The sequence below is a fragment of the Canis lupus genome, chromosome X, assembly GCF_048164855.1.
Source record: "Canis lupus baileyi chromosome X, mCanLup2.hap1, whole genome shotgun sequence".
Taxonomy (NCBI): domain Eukaryota; kingdom Metazoa; phylum Chordata; class Mammalia; order Carnivora; family Canidae; genus Canis; species Canis lupus.
Window position 1 is genome coordinate 48,907,249 of NC_132876.1, and position 17,772 is coordinate 48,925,020.

Here is a 17,772-nt window from a genome sequence, read left to right on the forward strand (position 1 = left end):
TACATAGACACCAGAGTTGGCCAAGAAAGAGAATGTTTTCCTCTTAAATGCCACCAGGACCCTAAAATAAAATCACCCCTCTCCATATGCCCTCAAGATATGTTCTATCCCTTCTTTGTTCTAAGATATCTCTCACCTCCTTTTTCCCCTTGCCATTTCTTGTGGCCAGTAGTGAAGTCTCATGATTTTATCATCTCGTGCCTGGACCATGGCAGTAACTTCCTAACTTGTGTTTCAATCTCCAGAGGCCACTCCTGTCCCCACCCCAACTCTGACCCATCCTGCACACAAATCAGCTACATCCTCTTCCTTTCATTTTCATTCCTTCGGTCACAGAAGGCTTTGGGGTCTCCCAGGGGTGAATGGAGTAATATTCCGACCTCAGTTTAGTAATCAGGGATCTTGATGAAGGGGCTCACCCAAACTGAGGGATTTACTTTCCATCATTTCCCTCCCCACACGTGGAACTGCAGGCGGGCCAGCCTCCTCTCTGGAGCAGGATTCCCACCTCCTTGCCTTTCTTTCCACCACTCTTACCTCCTCCAGTGCCCTCCCACCCCATTTTTATCCTATCCTTCAAGCCCAGTGTATCTAAGTATCCCCCTCCTCCATAAAACTTTGCCTGAGCATGGTGGCCTGCAGAAGCTTCCGCACTGCTCGGAAGGCCATGATCAGAGGCTCATGGTTTTGTTAGTATAGTTTTGTTTCCATACATCTTGCCTTTCGAAATAGATCATAAACAAGGACAAAGATGTGTCTCTTTTTTTCTGTTTCAAACACACAATTTTATTTGTAACATAAAAATAGTCTCAAATGTATAAACATAAGTCCACACAAAGGACCAAAAATTACCTTACTTATGAAGAATCAGGTCAGTTTCTGCTCATGAAGCATACTAAAAATATCTCATTTCAGACAAGGTAATAATCAGCACATGTATTTTCAGAACAAGTTTGAATTAGTTTGTTGTTCATAAAGTGATCCAGCTATAGACCATCACAAGTAACATCAGTTTCGAAGTTATAATGCAATTTAGGATGTGCATTACTTCCAGACTGGAAAACTGAAATATTACTCAGATCTGTTTGGGAACATACAACTAATCAGAGTTTACTTAATAATAGCTCAACTCTTTCTTTCACCTCAGGGTCACTGTATTCTGCTGCTAGGACTCGAAGTTTCTTGGCACATGCTTTAGGTCTTTGGAATATGAAATAAAGGGAATTTTTACTGAACTTGTCCTGGGTAAATACTTTTGCTCTTCTTTTAAAGTGGTAATTTATATTTTCAAATAGTGAAAGAGCATTAAGAATATTCTCTTTTGTCTCTTTCTTGTTAAAGATATTAATCAGTGATGTGGGTGCATTGGCAATGAGCAAATCTTTTGTCATGGATGGATTTTTAGAGAAATTCAAAAGCATTCCCAAAATATGGTCTTTAGTTTCTCCACTTCCCACAGTTAACAAACGAAGAAATTCTGAAATATAATTTGTAACCATATGCTGATACTCACTAATAATAGTCAAATGTTTTATCAGTCTTAGTCCAGCTAGCTGTACATTTGAATTCAAGGGATAGGTGACCGTGTCTTCACATACTTGGTTTAAGTATGTCTTTACCTTCCTATGATTTTCTGCAGCCACTGAGATGTTATTCAGTGCATTTAAAGCCTTCTGCCTAACACTGGGATAGGGATTATTGAGCAAGCTTTCAATAATTGAGATTCTACCTGCATTACGAATAACTTCATGGGAAAATGGATATTCGGGACTGTTATAAAGTGCATTATTGGCTATTTCATGAATAGAAGGATCTTCAGTCATCTCAATCATGCAAATGAGTTTTTCAAGCTCTCGTGGATCCATATTAGCTTCACGTTTACAGCGACAGGTACAGGGCTGAGTTTTCTCCTCACACCTCATCTGCTTTCTGAGCTCATCTTCAGGTGGGAAGCAGGGCTCACCTGGGTGTGGAAATTTCATTTCTGTCCAGATCATGGCTCCTGCCCATGACCCCATTCCCGCCCCAGGGACCATGGATGGGTATGTGCCTCTTGACTCGGCTGACTTTTTGGCTTTAGTCTTAGGTGCAGATTTGCCCTCACTTCTATTTTCATTACCATTCCAGAACCAAGACCTTTCATCAACTCCACCAGTAGTTGGTGCCTCAAGCTTATTCTTGGTGCTGACCTTATCTCCAGCTCCACACTCAAAACTGACATTCCTCTCCCTCTTGGATCTGTACTCATTACTCTTCTCACTCTCAGCCCAAAACAAGGACCTTAAACTGATTTCCTCAATATCAGGGCTGGATGCTCTACTTAGCTCATCCTCATCTACATCCTCATCCACAGTCCAGGACCCTATGCAAGGCTCTTCCTCAGCCCCAAGCCTAGACCCTGTAGTGGCTGCATCTCCATCCCAGAGCCAAGACTCCTTCCTGACCTCTGTCCCAGCCCCAGCCTCAGCCCCAGCCCCCACACAGGAATCCATACAGGCCGCCTCTTCAGATCTGATCCAGGACCCAATATTGACCTTATTCTCAGCCCCAAATCTGGAACTAATGATGGCCTTTTCTTCAGTCCCTGATCTGGATTCAATACTGGGCTCATTTTTACCTCCAGGTTTGGACACAATCCCAGCCTCTTCCCCTCTCCTGAACCAGGACTCTGTACTAGTCTCACTCCCAGTTCCAAACCAGGATCTTTCATTGACCTCCATGTCAGCACTGATCTGGGGTCTTACACTGGCCTGGTGGTCACCAGTCCTAGCCCAGGGCCCTCCACTTGCCTGGTTCTCAGGCCCCAGCCTAGACCCTCTACTGGCCTCGTTACCAGTCTTAGACCCAGCCCAAGTTTTTCCACTAGCCTGACCCCCAGTGCCAGCCTGGGAGCCTTCTCCACTGGCTGCGTCTTGAAATCCAGATTTGGAACAGCTATCAGCCTGATCCCCAGCCCTAGCCCAGGACCTTCCACTGGCCTGACTCCCAGTGCCAGACCAGGACCCACCACTAGACTGGTTTGCAGGCCCTGGATTAGACCCTCCAACAGCCTGGTCCTCAGCACCAGACCAGAACTCTCCACCACCGGCTTGATCCTCAATTCCAGGTTTGGGACAGCTACTAGCCTGATCTCCAGCCCCAGCCCAAGAACTTCCACTGACCTGACTCCCACTATCAGCCCAGGACCCACCACCAGATGGGTTCATGTGCCCTAGTCTAGATCCTCCAACAGCCTGGCCACCAGATCCTCTTGCATTGGCCTGACTCTCACTGCAAGCACAGAACCATCCATTGGACTGATCCTCAGGCCCTAGCCTACATTCTTCACTGGCCTGGTCCCTATTGCCAGGATGGGAATCTCCAATGGACTGGTCCTTGGGACCTAGCTTAGGCCCTCCACCAGCCTGTCCCTCATTATCAGTCCAAGACCCTCTTCCACTTGCCTGCTCTTCAAATCTAGGCTTTGTCCCACCATCAGCCTGATCCCCAGGTACAGCCCAGATCCCTCCATTGGCTTGGTCCCTAGAGTCAGCCCAGGATCTTCCACTGGACTGGTCCTCAGGCCCCAACATAGGCCCTCCACCAGCCTGGCCACCAGCCCTAGCCAAAGATGCTTCTACATTTGCCAGATCCTCAAATCTAGGCTTGGACTCACCACCAGACTGATCGCCAGTCCCAGCCCAGGACCCCCTACTGGACTGTTCCATAGTCCCAACCCAGACTCCTCCACTGGCCTGTTCCCCAGCCCTAGCCCAGGACCCAACACCAGACTGGTCCACAGGCCCCAGCCTGGAACCTCCAGTGACTTGGTCTGCAGTGTCAGACCAGGACTTTTTACCAGACTGGTCCTCAGGCCCCAGCCTAGACCCTCCTCTGGACTGGCCATCAGCCCCAGCCCAGGACACATTTTCACTGGCCTGATCCTCAAATCTAGGCTTGGATTCACCATACAGATCACCAGTCCCAACCCAGTACCCTGCACTAGCCTGGTCCATATCTCCAGGCCAGTACCCAATACTAGCCACACTCCCAGCTCTAGCTTCAGCCCAGGACCCTCCATTAGCCTGAATTCCAGCCCCATCCTGAGACCTTACACTGGCCTGTTCCTCAACTCCAGTCCAGGACCCTCCAATGGTATGTTCCCCAGTCCATGACACCCCACTGGCCTGACCTCCAGCCCAGGGCTCCCCAATAGTCTCGTTCCCAGTGCTAGCCCAAGACCCTCCAATGGCCATGTCCTCAGCCTCTAACAAAGAACCCCCACTGGCCTTGCTCCTATCCCAGGACTCTTCAGTGGCCTGACTCCCAAACAAAAGCCCCCCACAGGCCTGGTTCCCAGCTGCAGCCCAGGATGGAAAACCAACTTCATTCACAGCCTTAGCCCCAGCCCAGGACCTCATATCAGACTTATCACCAGCCCCACTCCAGGACTCAATACTGGCTTCATTCTCATCATCAGCCCAGGACATGCTATTCTCCCAATATCCATCCCTGGCCTGAAACCTAAATTTGATCCATCGCTCAGAAGCAATCCAATCCTCAATACCAATCTCACTCCAGTAATAGTCATGAACCCTAGGCCGAGTCTTTCTGCAGGCCTGAGTGCCTGTCCCACCCCCACTCTCAGGAGTGGCCATGGTCTCAGCCTTGGGCTTTGCATAGGCCTCATCTCCTGTGGCTTCTGCTTCAGACTTGGGGACAGCCTTGTCCTTTTTCTCAGACATGATCTTACTCTGGGAATGGGCCACAGATTGAGGCTGGCCAGAGGCTGTCATATGTGCCCCAGCCTCTACCTTAGACTCAGCATTGGCATTTCCCCTAATCTTACTTCTGGCACCAAGGAGGGCCTCACTCTGAGAAACGGCCACAGCCTGGGGTGAAAAAGAGCCTACTATATCTTGCCCAGCCCCCACCTTAAATACTGCATTGAGATTGTCCCTGACCTTATTTCTGGCACCAAGCAAGACTTCACCTTGGGAATTAGACATGGCTTGGGGTTGGGCAGTGCCTGTTATATCTGTTTGAGGCTGAGTGGAACACATTATATCTGGCCCAGTGCCTGCCTTAGACACAGCACTGGCATTACCCTGGACCTTATTCCTGGCACCAGGCAAGGTTTCACCTTGAGAATCAGACACAGCCTGAGCCTGGGCAAAGCTTGTTGTATTTGCTCTGGCCTCTACCTTAGACATAGCATTGGAATTGCCTCTGACCTTATTCTTGACACCAGGCAAGGCTTCACCCTGGGAATTGGCCACAGCCTGGGGCTGGGCAGAGTCCACTGTATCTGGCCCAATCCCTGCTTTAGACACATCGCTGGGGTTGCCCTTGACCTTGCTCTTAGTATCAGCTAGGACTTCATGCTGGGAATTAGCCACAGCCAGGGGTTGCACAGAGCCTGTTGTATCTGTTTGAGGCTGGGCAGAGCCCATTGTATCTGTCCGAATCTCTGCCTTTGACACAGTACTGGGATTGCCCCTGACATTCTTAGTACAAGACAAAACTTCACCCTGGAAAGTGGCCAAAGCCTTGGGACAGGCAGAGCCTGTTATATCTCCCCTGGCCTCTGCCTTAGATATGACATTGGAATTACCCCTGACCTTACTCTTAATACCAGACAAGGCTTCACCCTGGCAATTGGTCACAGTGTGTGGCTGGGCAGAGCCCACTGTATCTGGCCCAGTATCTGCTTTAGACACAGTACTAAGATTGCATCGGACCTTACTCTTGGTACCAGGCAAGGCTTCACCCTGGGAATTAGACTCAACCTGAAGCTGGGCAAAGCTTATTGTATCTGTCCTGGCCTCTACTGTAGACACAGCATTGGAATTGCTGCTGACCTTATTCTTCATACCAGGCAAGGCCTCACCCTGGGAATTGGCCACAGCCTGGAGCTGGGCAGAACCCACTGTATCTGGCCTATCCCCTGTCTTAGATACAGCATTGGACCTGCCCTTAACCTTATTCTTGATTCTAGGCAAGGCTTTACCCTGGGAATTGGCCACGGCCAGGGACTGGGCAGAGTCTGTTGTATCTGTTTGAGGCTGGGCAGAGCCCATTGAATCTGCCCTGGCCTCTGCCTTAGACACAGCACTGGGATTGCCCCTGGCCTTATTCTTAGTACCAGACACAACTTCACCCTGGGAATTTGCCACAGCCTGGAGCTGGGCAGAGTTCACTGTACCTGGCCCAGCCCCTGCCTTAGACACAGCATTGGACTTGCCCCTGACCTTCTTCTTAGTACCAGGCAAGGCTTCACCTTGGGAATTGGCCACAGCCTGGGGCTGAGCAGAGCTTGTTGTATCTGTTTCACTCTGGACAGAATACATAGCATCTGGCCCAGTCCCTGCCTTAGACACAGCATTGGGATTGTCCTTGACCTTATTCTTAGTATCAGATAAGACTTCACCCTGGACATTGGCCATAACCTGGAGCTGGACAGAGCCCACTGTATCTGGCCCAACCCCTGTCTTTGACAAAACACTAGAATTGTCCTTGACCTTATTCTTAGTACCCGACAAGGCTTCATCCTGGAAACTGGCCTCAGTCTGGGGCTGAGCAAAGCCTGTTGTATCGGTTTTAGGCTGGGCAGAACATACTGAATCTGGCCCAGTCCCTATCTTAGACATAGCATTGGGACTGCCCCTGACATTTTTCTTAGTATTAGGTGAGGCTTCAACCTGGAAATTGGTCACAGCATGGAGCTGGGCAGAGCCCATTGCATCTGGCCCAGTTCCTGACTTAGACATAGCATTAGGATTGCTCCTGACCTTATTCTTGACACCAGGCAAGGCCTCACCCTGGGAATTGGCCATAGTCTGAGGCTGACCACAGGTCTTTGGTTCTGCCTTAGCCCCTGACCTAGAAATGGCACTAGGATCACTCTTGCCATCAACCCTGGAATCAGGTAAAGCATCATCTTGGGTCTTGGTCCCAACCTGAGGTTGCACACACATTTTCATTTCTATCCCAACTCCTGCTTTACACTTGCTTTTGGCTTTTCTCCTAGCCTTACCTCTAGTACCAGGTAAGGTCTCAACCTGGCTCTTGGTGGCAGCCTGAGACTGTGCCTTTGTGTCTGTTCCAGGCCCTTCCTTAGACATGGTATTGGCACTACCTTTAGCCTTAATCCCGCCATCAGGTAATGCATCAACTTGGACGGTGGCCAGAGTCTGAGGCTGTGTACAGAGCTCAACATCTGTCCCAGCCCCCATCTTAGACATGGCATTGGCATTGTCTCTGGTCTTAATCCTGGCATCAGGCAAGGCCTCAGCCTGGGAATTGGCCTTCAAGTTTGCCCTGGCCCCTGTTATCGACATAGCATTGCAATTGCCTCTACCTTTAACCCTGGCATCAGGCATAGCCTTAGCCTGAGCACTGGCTATAGCTTGAGTTTGAGCAGTAGCCCTCATGTTAGCCCCAGTCATTGCCTTAGATGTGACATTGGTATTCCCCTTGTCATCAACCCTGGCACCAAACACTGCCTCAGCCTGTTTCTTGGCCACAGTCTGAGGTTGTGTAGAAATTCTCATATCTGCTCCTGCCCCTGCCTTACACATGGCATTAGTATTACACCCAGAATCAACCTTTGCCCCAAGCATAGCCTCAGCCTCAGTCTTAGCTATAATCTGAGGCTGGACTGAAACCCTTGTGTCTGCCCTAGACTCTGCCCAAGACCCGGTTTTGTGATTCCCCTTGACCTCAACCCCAGAACCAAGCATGTTGGTGACTTGGATCTTGGTCACAGCCTGAGATGGTGCACAGGACCTCATGTCCACTCCAACTTCTGCCCTGGACACGGTATTAGGATTTCCTTTAGCATCAACTATGTTATCAGGCCTGGCTTCAGACTGAGACTTGACCACACTCACAGTCCCTGCCAGGGCTCTTTCCTTGGTCTCAGCCACAATTCCAGTCTTATTTATGGCACCCATCTTGGCTACTTCCCTGATCAATCCTAAGGCCTCACTCTGTGTCACCATTACTCTGTTCGTCTCTTTTTCAGCCAGTATACAAGCCTCCACTTTGGTCTGGGTCTTTACTTCTTTCTTGGTCTCTGCCCTGGCAACTGGTGCCCAAGCTTTATCCTTGGTCTGGGTCACAGCCTCTTTCTTGACTACTCTCCCAGCCTCAGAGTCAGTTTGGGTTACGGCCTCTTTCATAGCCACATCCCCGGCTTTGACCTGGTCCTCAGCCAGAGCCATTGCCTCTGTCATGTCCACTGTTCTGACCACTGCTTTGGCCTCAGATTGGGTCTCTGCCTCTGCCTCAGCCATTGTCTTGGCCTGAGAGATGGCTTTGGGTCTGGCTTTAACAGTGGTGGTAATCTCTACTTCAGCCCCAGCCCTACCTCCTGCTTCAGTTTTTGCTCCAGTCTTGGCCTTGGGGCTAGTCTCAGTCTTCATCCCAACCATGGCTTCACTCGTGGCCAAGGTCTGGTTCTGCACCCCAGCCACAGCCTCCATCTTGACTCTGGACCCATTTCTGCCAAGTCTCCTCACACTCTGGGCTCTTCCTTTGGTTAATCTGTAAATGTAGTAGCAGGTGCCAGCCCAGAAAACCAGTCCTGCAGTCACCCAGCCCACTTCCTGAATGCGACCCATGTAATCACCCCTACTGAAGGCACAAACAAGGTATGAGGGCTCAGTCAGGATGGGGAAAGAGGGTGTAGGTCTGGGTGTAGGCCTCTGAGGGCGCTGGTCTTCAGCCACTTAAAGGCCACTACAGCTGCCACTGGAGGTGGACCTAGAAGTGGAGGAAGGAAATGGACTAAAATTTCTCTTCTAATTTTGTGCCTCATACAGATAGGACAGGAAAGTTTAGAAATGATGTGCATGGTGGGAGAAGAGGATGATGAACAAACTCTCTCTCTCTCCTTCCCTTTTATTTTCTCCCCTCCCATTTTCCCCCAGTGCCCAACAACTATCCCCTAGGGTGCATTCATACACATTTCCTTACACCAAATGAATAATGGTAAACATGGGGGGGGGGACTGATTATGAATGGGAAAGACAGAGAAGCGCTCAGACCTTGATTTTTACTGGACCTACTCTTGTCACCACTCCCAAAGATCCCCAGCCTCATACCAACCTGTAATGATCAAGGCAGTTCCCTCCTCTTTCTTTCTCTTGATTGGTGATATACCCTAAAGTAGATCTTATTAACTCATGAGATCTGTGGACCTAGAGACAGAGAGACAGACAGACAGAGGGACAGATGGGAGTGGAGATTTTGTTCTTGATGTGACAAGCATATTATCAAACTACCTTTCTATCTCTCTCAGTTCACCCTACTCTCTGTACCAAAATATAAGTGAGAGTGTGGGGTAAGTGACAGGGATGGTAGGAAAGGTGGCCAGGAAAGGGAGAGGTTGAGGATACTCCAGACTGGACACTGACCCTACTGGATGCACACTGATCACGACCAACCCACCCTACGGCTCTACCCAGGCAGTTCCCATCCTCTTACCAGTCTATACTGATCAGGGGCAATTTCGTCCTTGTTTCTTTGCTTCCAGTAATCTCAAGCCCTACAGCAGACCTGCAGGCAGATCTAAGGACAAGCAAACAAACAGGAAGTAATAGAGACCAAGTCTAAAGACCAAGAACAGACAAGCAGCCTGATCCTTGATCCCAAAACCTGCCTTGCCAGAGCCCGTGTCCAGTTTGCTAATGTGTCCCATTTTGAGATGTCTCCTCTCAAGTCTTCTCTCACTCACACTCTGGCCCACCCGTACCCCAATATTCCTCCTGTTTCCTGCCCTGAAATCAGCAGGAGATGTAACAACACAGTGGAAATCTGGTAGAGTGCAGGAGGGGCAGAAGTACCCTCCACGGAGACCCTCTCAAGTCTCAGCCACCTTCTGTGCTCACCCTCTTGTTATCCTCAAGTGCTGCCCACCTTCAAACCAACCTTCATGGTTCCAAGCCAGTCTTCCCCTTTCCCTGGCTTCCAGTGGTAAACAGCCCTACTGTAGGCCTACGAGAAGACCTAGGAATAAACAGAGACAAGTGGGAAGATAACTGTTGAGTGCTTGTGGCATCCCAGCATTTAAAACCGGGGTCCCAGGACGCCTGGGTGGCTCAGTGGTTTAGTGTCTGCCTTTGGCTCAGGACATGATACTGGAGTCCTGGGATCGAGTCCACATCAGGCTCCTTGCGAGGAACCTACTACTTCTCCCTTTGCTTATGTCTCAGCCTCTTTCTCTGTATCTCTTATGAATAAATACATAAAATCTTCTTAAAAATTAAAAAAAATAGGAATGCCTGGGTGGCTCAGTGACTGAGTGTCTGCCTTTGTCCCAGGGCATGATCTTGGGGTCCCGGCGTCAAGTCCCGCATCAGGCTCCCTGCATGGAGCCTGCTTCTCTCTGTGCCTGTGTCTCTGCCTCTCTCTCTCTCGAATAAATAAATAAAATCTTTTTTAAAATTTTTAAAAATAAAATAAAACCGGGGACCCAGTGCCTTCCTTACAAGATCTAGAAACCCATTCTCTGGGAAGCAGAATCTGGGGCTTCCCCAGCACTGAAATGGGCAGCGTGTAAAAGGAAGGCAGGAGAAATAAAAGGGAAGAGACAAGGGCAATTTATTTTAAAGCCACCTGTAGGATTCTAAGGTTTCTCCCAAAAGTCCATCATTCCTTCACCAAGGTACTCAGACAGGTGAGGGAATCTGGAAAACTGGAAAACGGAGAGAGAGATGGAGGCCTCCATCCCCTACTCTAGAATCATACATAGCCTACTGCCATCTACTTCCCCTCAAACCCATCTCTAGGAGTCTCTGGAAGAAGAGACAAGGAGTGAGGGAAGGCTTTTTCTTCTGCAAAATCGCTATCCCTCTGGCAAAGGCTATCTCTAATTAATAATAATAATAATAATAATAATAATAATAATCTTGAATACAACAATTTGTATTTTTCTTAATAGTATCTGAAGGGAGAAAGGAAATCATCCAAAGGAAAGTGTGCTGTTTTTATTGGTCTTCAACCTACAATTTACGTTAAAAATCCTAAGCTTAGGGATGCTTGGGTGGCTCAGTGTTTGAGCTTCTGCCTTTGGCTCAGGTCGTGATCCTGGGGTGATCCTGGGGTCTAGGGATTGAGTCCCGCATTTGGCTCCCTTCAGGGAGCCTGCTTCTCCCTCTGCCTATGTCTCTGCCTCTCTGTGTCTCTCATGAATAAATAAATAAAATAAAATGTGAAAAAAAAGTCCTAAGCTTAGCAAGGAAATGCAGTTTAAGGAGAGTCCCCTAGTTAAAGCCCCACCCCGTATCCCAACCAGACAGCTGCGCCTAAGTTCCTGTCCTAGAGAATTCATCCAGAACTTCAACTGTTCTTAGGCCGAGCTGGGCTCACACTAACCTCCACAGATCCCGTGCAGTTTTCTTCTCTCCTTCTTCCCTTGCCTCGCCAAACAGTGCCACACGGAACTACTGTCCATTAGACAGGAGAGAGGAAAGGCACTGAGTGCTTGGACCAGCACCCACGACACAGATCCCAATACTCACGTTTCTGGACCCAGGATCCCGGTTATCAAACGTCCCTCCCTGCCTTCCAAGACGCCACCCCCATCAACTCCATGGTCCAGTCACCAAGGCCCACCATTTTCTCTGTAAACGCCACGGTGGCGGGTCCCTTCTACTGAAACGAACAGGAAACTGGGCGGACGTGTGCGGTCAGCGCGATTAGAGTCAGAGAGGATGGGACATCTCAATCTCGGCCTTTCTCTCTTGAGACACTACCCCCTTCCCCCACCATCCGCCCCGTCGGAGCCCAAGGTTCCCCACCACAGACGTAGGCAAGGGGAGGAGGCTCAGGAAAATCACAGCAAAGGCTTCTGTAACTTAAGCCCGCTTCGTCCCACATCCCCGAACCAGCTACCAGGGTTGGGCGACCGCTGCCGCCCTGGCCTCGCGCACCGGCCCCGGAGCCCTTACCTGCTCCGCTTTCCTCGGGCCTGACGCCAGCCCGCGGGGCGCAGGACACCGGGGAGCAGGTACCCAGACGGGAGTGACGACTGCACCGAAGGCTGCGTCGCTCTGCAGCTCCACGTCACGTGAGCGCCCCGCGTCACCAACGCGCTCGCTCCCCTCCCACCCCACTCCCGCCTGCGGGGAGTTCTACAGGACCCTGCCCCCCACGTGCGCACGCACCAACTACCCCGCCAACCGTCTGGTCTGTGAGCCGGAGCCCTCCGCGCACCGCCCTGTCGCTCAGCTCCCGTCCTCTCCAATCTGAGGACCCGCTAGTTGGCCTCACCGCTTTGCAGTTGGGGTTCGCCCTTTTCTGGTTACCCAGGGAGGGTCTGCATATCACCCTCCTCCAAGCCTTGGCTCTGGTCTTATCTCCTGTTTCTTTTCTTTTTTTATTTTATTTTATTTTATTTTATTTTATTTTATTTATTTATTCTTCAGAGAGAGAGAGAGAGAGGCAGAGACACAGGCAGAGGTAAGACGCTCCACGCAGGGAGCCCGATGTGGGACTCGATCTCGGGTCTCCAGGATCACGCCCTGGGCTGAAGGCAGGCGCTAAACTGCCGAGCCACCTGCCCTTATCTGCTGTTTCTTAGAAGAATCCTCTTTCTCTCTTAGGCGATAAGACTCCCCATGAAGTACATTGCTGCACCAAAATGGGCTAGGGAAGGGTTGTTAGGAAAGGAAGCAGAAAGGGCAAGTAGATGCTTAACTTTCTTTTCTTAATGTTCTTTTTTTCCCTTTTAACACCCCATTCATTGTTTTTGTGGGGGGTTTTGTAAGATTTTATTTATTTCTTCATGAGCGACACAGAGAGAGCGAGGCAGGGACATAGGCAGAGAGAGAAGCAGACTCCCTGTGGGGACCCTGATGCGGGACTCGATCCGGGGACCCCATGATCAAGACCTGAGCCAAAGGCAGACGCTCAATTACTGAGCCCCCCAAGATCCCACATTTTGTAATCAGAAAATGCAGAGAAGTCATTTTCAGTTGACATTTAAAAACTAGGTCATAAAATAACAGAAGACTCATTTGCTCACAGTATTTTGTGCCACATTAGGTGCTATAAATTATTTCGGTTTTCAAAACATACTAGTAATTATTGACATTTATATACAAAATTTTCCTAAACTAAACCAGCACCTTTTCGATATGATCTCTAAATCTGTGGAAAGACATTCAGTTTTCTAAAATTGGCAATTTCTCACAAGTGATTTACAACCTTTTGAAGTTCTGGCTAAACATTACTATGATCTTGTGTCAGGTGTCTGAGAACTTCCTCACAGAAGACTCCTGGATGACTGAATGAAAACCCAATAGCTGATGAATCCAGGGCCTGAAAATTGGTGACTTCCCAGACTAGCCTCCTTTCCATTCAAGGGGCTTTATATTTATTTTACAAAGGCATGTGATCAAATCTGTCTCATCACAATTTTAACAGGACCATCTGCTATCCCACTGGTGGAAATGAGGAATAGCAGGTGGAATTTTTATTTAATCATCGCACTGGTAAGATGTCTCTGGGATCTGTTGTGCATGTACTACATGTCACCGTAGCAGCAGCTAGCACTTGGCATCTTCCAGTGGAGATAGTGGTGAGGGTCTATGGGTGACTGTGAATCACTGCAACACCCCTGAGATCTATGTCATTTGTCCTTCACAAAAAGCATGGTTTACAGGCTCCCAGTCACCAGGAAAAAGAGGGCTTTTCATTTTCACTCCCTGCCTTGTTACAATTTCACTACACCACCCATACAAGCCCCTCAGAATAATCCCAGAACTCAGGGACAAAGTATGCAGAAATTAGTTCCCAGATACTCAGTTGTCCCTGCTAGGGAATCATACTCTAAATATAGATCTTTCAGGCAGCCTCTGCCTTTGAATGCTGAAATCTGACACTCTAGCAGGAAGCTCTCCACGTGAGGGGCCCCTGTGTGGGGGAGGCCCCTCTAGGAAGTGAGCCAGGGAGCCCAGAGTGCCAAAGAACCTTACTAATGACTTTTCAGAACTCAATCACCCATAACCAACTTATATTCTCCAGCAAAGGGAAAGATTCCGAAATTGATTGCATAAACATTAAAAACTTTAGTAAAGTAAAATACAAAACCCATAAGCAAAGGATAAAGAGTGGTTAATTTGTAATAATCTAAAAACTTACAAATCATCAGTAAAGTGATAACCCAACAGAAAACTGTGCCAAACTTGATGGGATAAGCACTGGGTGTTATTCTATATGTTGGCAAATTGAACACCAATAAAAAATAAATTTATATATAAAAAAAAAGAAAGAAAACTGTGCCAAAGACATGAATGGATTTGTTCATGGAAATGAAATACAAATGACTGATAAACATATGAAAAGATACTCAACTTCAAAGAAATGCAAATCCAAATAACTATGTCTTACCTTGTTTCAGCTAAGAGTTTGTCAATTATAGAAATTTGAGGGATGCCTGGGTGGCTCAGTTGCTTGAGCATCTGTCTCTTGGTTTAGGCTCAGGTCATGATGGTGGGGTGTCTGCTTGAGATTCTCTCCCTTTCTTTCTCCCTCTGCCCTCCCACACTCTCTCTAAAATAAATAAATTAAATATATATATATAATTTTGATAATATTTTGATTGGCTTGCAGGGAAATGGGCACTCCCGTACTCTGCTGGAGGCCGACACTCTGATGCAACCGTTTTTGGTTTGCAAAAATCTATTAAATGGTAAATATAATATTACACATATTCTGTGACCCAGCAATGCTATTACTAGGAATTTAACCAGTGTATATACCTACACAGTTTCTCAAAGATATGTGTATATTTCACAAAGGATATCTATTGGCTATCTATTGCAGTACCTGTAAAGGTTAAAAAAAAAACTGAAGAAACATAAAAGGAAAGATTAAATACATTATGTTAGATTTATAGTATGGTTGATAAAAAGAAAAATTTAGTTCTATGTATCCTGATGGAAATACACTTAGGGTATTTTATTATTTGCTGTTTATTTTCTGTAATTACATGGAAATTCTACAAGAATAATTCTAGTATAAGTCAAACCCAGAAAAACACTAGTATCACTTTAACTCCACTACTCTCATCCAAAGCACAGTTCTACCTCCCCACTGTTATAAATTTGCTGTGTTAAATGCTTTTCTATACATCATATATACATGCATACCTTACTAAAATATACAAATGGGACTATAGTTAACATAATGTTTTGCGTGGCACCTGGGTGGCTCAGTCGGTTACGTGTCTACCTTTGGCTCAGATCATGATCCCAGGATCCTGGGATGGCTCCTCATCAGGCTCCCTGTTCAGGGGGGAGTCTGCTTCTGTTCTCCCTCTGCTTGTGCTCTCTCTCTCTCAAATAAATGAATAAAATCTTTTTAAAAATATACTGTTTTGTAACTCACTTTTTTCCATTTAAAATTATATATCAGAGAGCTCTACATGCCAGTACCTTTATTTTTTAAAGATTTTTATTTACTTATTTGAGAGAGAGAGCATGAGTATGCATAAGGCAAAGGAGCAAAGGGAGAGGAAGCAAGAGTCTTAAGCAGACTCTGCCCTTAGTGCAGAGCCTGACATGGGGCCTCAATCTCACAACCCTGAGATCAGGACCTGAGCCAAAACCAAGAGTGGGTCCTTTAACTGACTGTACCACCCAGGCACACCCACAAACAATTACATTTAAATATGTTTTATTAATTTTAAATGCTACATACTATTCCATAGCTTGGTGACACTATTACTTGTCTAATTTCATTTCACCACACCTCACTGATGAACATAAAATTATTCTGGGTCTGGGTCTAATAAAAACAAGGCTATAATGAAAAATCTGTTACCCACAGGTGAAAGGATTTCTTTTAGGATATTCTGATATTAATAAAGTTGTTCAGTTAAGGGTATGAGATATTATGACTCTATACTGCCCAAGGAAGGATATGAAATGTTATATATTTAACAGGTAAACCACCAAACTGCCCTCCAAAGACACCAGGTCATTTATATTCCTGTCAGGCACATGTCAGGACCCCTTTCCTCAGGCTCTCATGCACATTGTAAATTACTAATTAGTGCCAATATAAGAGGCAAAAAAAGATATGTGGTTGTCCTCTTTTTTTAAGATTTTTATTGGGACTCATGGATGGCTCAGTGGTTGAGCATTTTCCTTTGGCTCAAGGTGTAATCCCAGGGTTCCAGGATCAAGTCCCACATCGGGCTCCCTGCACGGAGCCTGATTCTCCCTCTGCCTCTGTCTCCGCGTTCTCTCTGTATCTCTCATGAATAAATAAATAAAATCTTTTTAAAAGTAAAGATTTTTATTTATTTGAGAGAGAGAGTGAGAACAGAAACTGGGTGAGGGGCAGAGGGAGAGGGAGAAGCAGTCAGGGAGCCTGATGCAGGGCTCAATCTCACAACCCTGGGATCATGACGTGAGCCAAAGGCAGATGCTTAACCAACTGAGCCATCCAGGCGCCCCTGAGGTTGTCTTTTTTTTTTTTTTTTTTTTTTAATTTTTATTTATTTATGATAGGCACACAGTGAGAGAGAGAGAGAGAGGCAGAGACACAGGCAGAGGGAGAAGCAGGCTCCATGCACTGGGAGCCCGACGTGGGATTCGATCCCGGATCTCCAGGATCGCGCCCTGGGCCAAAGGCAGGCACTAAACCGCTGCGCCACCCAGGGATCCCTGAGGTTGTCTTTTTAATTCACATTTTCCTACATATCTATAAGCTTTAGCATCATTGTATATGCATATTTGTCATTTGCATTTCCTCACTGAGAATGGATTCTTAATATCCTCTGAATTTTTTTTTTCCATTTAGCAGTATTTTTCTCACTGATTTTTAGTTCCTTGTGCATACCTATATAGTAGTTATTTTTGTTATATAAGTTACACATTGGGCAGCCCGGGTGGCTCAGCAGTTTAGCGCTGCCTTCGGCCCAAGGTGTGAACCTGGAAGCCCAGGATCAAGTCCCATGTCAGGCTCCCTGCATGGAGCCTGCTTCTCCCTCTGCCTGTGTTTTTGCCCCTCTCTCTCTCTGTGTCTTTAATGAAAAAATAAATTAAATCGTTAAAAAAAAGTTACACATATGTTCTCCCAACCTGCCACTAACATCTTAAATTTATGGTATTATTTGGCATCAGAATTTTCATATTTTAATGTAGTCAAATACAAATTGATTTTTTTCTGCATGGCTTCTGGGTAGTGTAAGCCATGTACATTTAAATATATACACACATATACATATATGTATATCATATACGTGTGCTTATACGTATATATGTGATATATGTGTGTGTGTATATATATATTCAAATATATAGCCAAATTCTAATACGATTCATGTAACAGTCCATTACTTCTCAACTAATTTAAAATGACTTATGCTAAGGGGTGCCTGGATGGCTCAGTCGGTTGATGGCCCAACTCTTGATTTCAGATCAGGTCATGATCTCAGGGTCCTGGGCTCACACCCTACTTCAGGCTCCACACTTAGTTAGGTGGGGGATTGGGGGAGTCTGCTTGAGGATTCTCTCCCTCTGCCCCTCCCCCCACTCTCTCTCTCTGTCTCTAAAATAAATAAATAAATCTTTAAAAATAAAAAATGACTAATGCTTAATTCTCATTTATACTCAGACATGTTTCATGGATTGACTTTTCTGTGTTACACACATACACACACATACACACACACATTTGTATAACTACCTTAATAGCACACTTTGAATTGGTATAGCTTTGTAGCAAGTTTAGATGTCTGGGAGGATAAATCCTTCATTGCTCTGCTTTTTCAAACTG

At 46.9% G+C, this 17,772-nt stretch overlaps 1 protein-coding gene across 7 annotated transcripts; it reads right to left on the minus strand.

Moving 5' to 3' along the window:
* Positions 1 to 760: 760 nt before the first annotated feature.
* ARMCX4 (armadillo repeat containing X-linked 4) lies at positions 761 to 12,081 on the minus strand. 7 transcript variants are annotated; one of them, XM_072816560.1, is made up of 6 exons: positions 11,934 to 12,081; positions 11,359 to 11,429; positions 9,913 to 9,990; positions 9,469 to 9,552; positions 9,091 to 9,182; positions 761 to 8,526 (listed from the first exon to the last, which is right to left on the minus strand). In XM_072816560.1, exon 6 carries the CDS (start codon positions 8,463 to 8,465, stop codon positions 1,104 to 1,106), a length of 7,362 nt encoding a protein of 2,453 aa, XP_072672661.1. In that variant the 5' UTR covers positions 8,466 to 8,526; positions 9,091 to 9,182; positions 9,469 to 9,552; positions 9,913 to 9,990; positions 11,359 to 11,429; positions 11,934 to 12,081; the 3' UTR covers positions 761 to 1,103. The 7 variants fall into 7 exon arrangements, with proteins under 7 accessions (XP_072672661.1, XP_072672655.1, XP_072672656.1 ...); XM_072816554.1 differs by having other exon boundaries at positions 761 to 8,745; XM_072816555.1 differs by having other exon boundaries at positions 761 to 8,745; positions 9,901 to 9,990.
* Between the last annotated feature and the right edge of the window lie 5,691 nt (positions 12,082 to 17,772).

What these genes read in the sequence shown, in the direction of transcription:
- ARMCX4 (XM_072816557.1), bottom strand. Translation starts at nt 8,603, where the DNA reads ATGGGTCGCATTCAGGAAGTGGGCTGGGTGACTGCAGGACTGGTTTTC.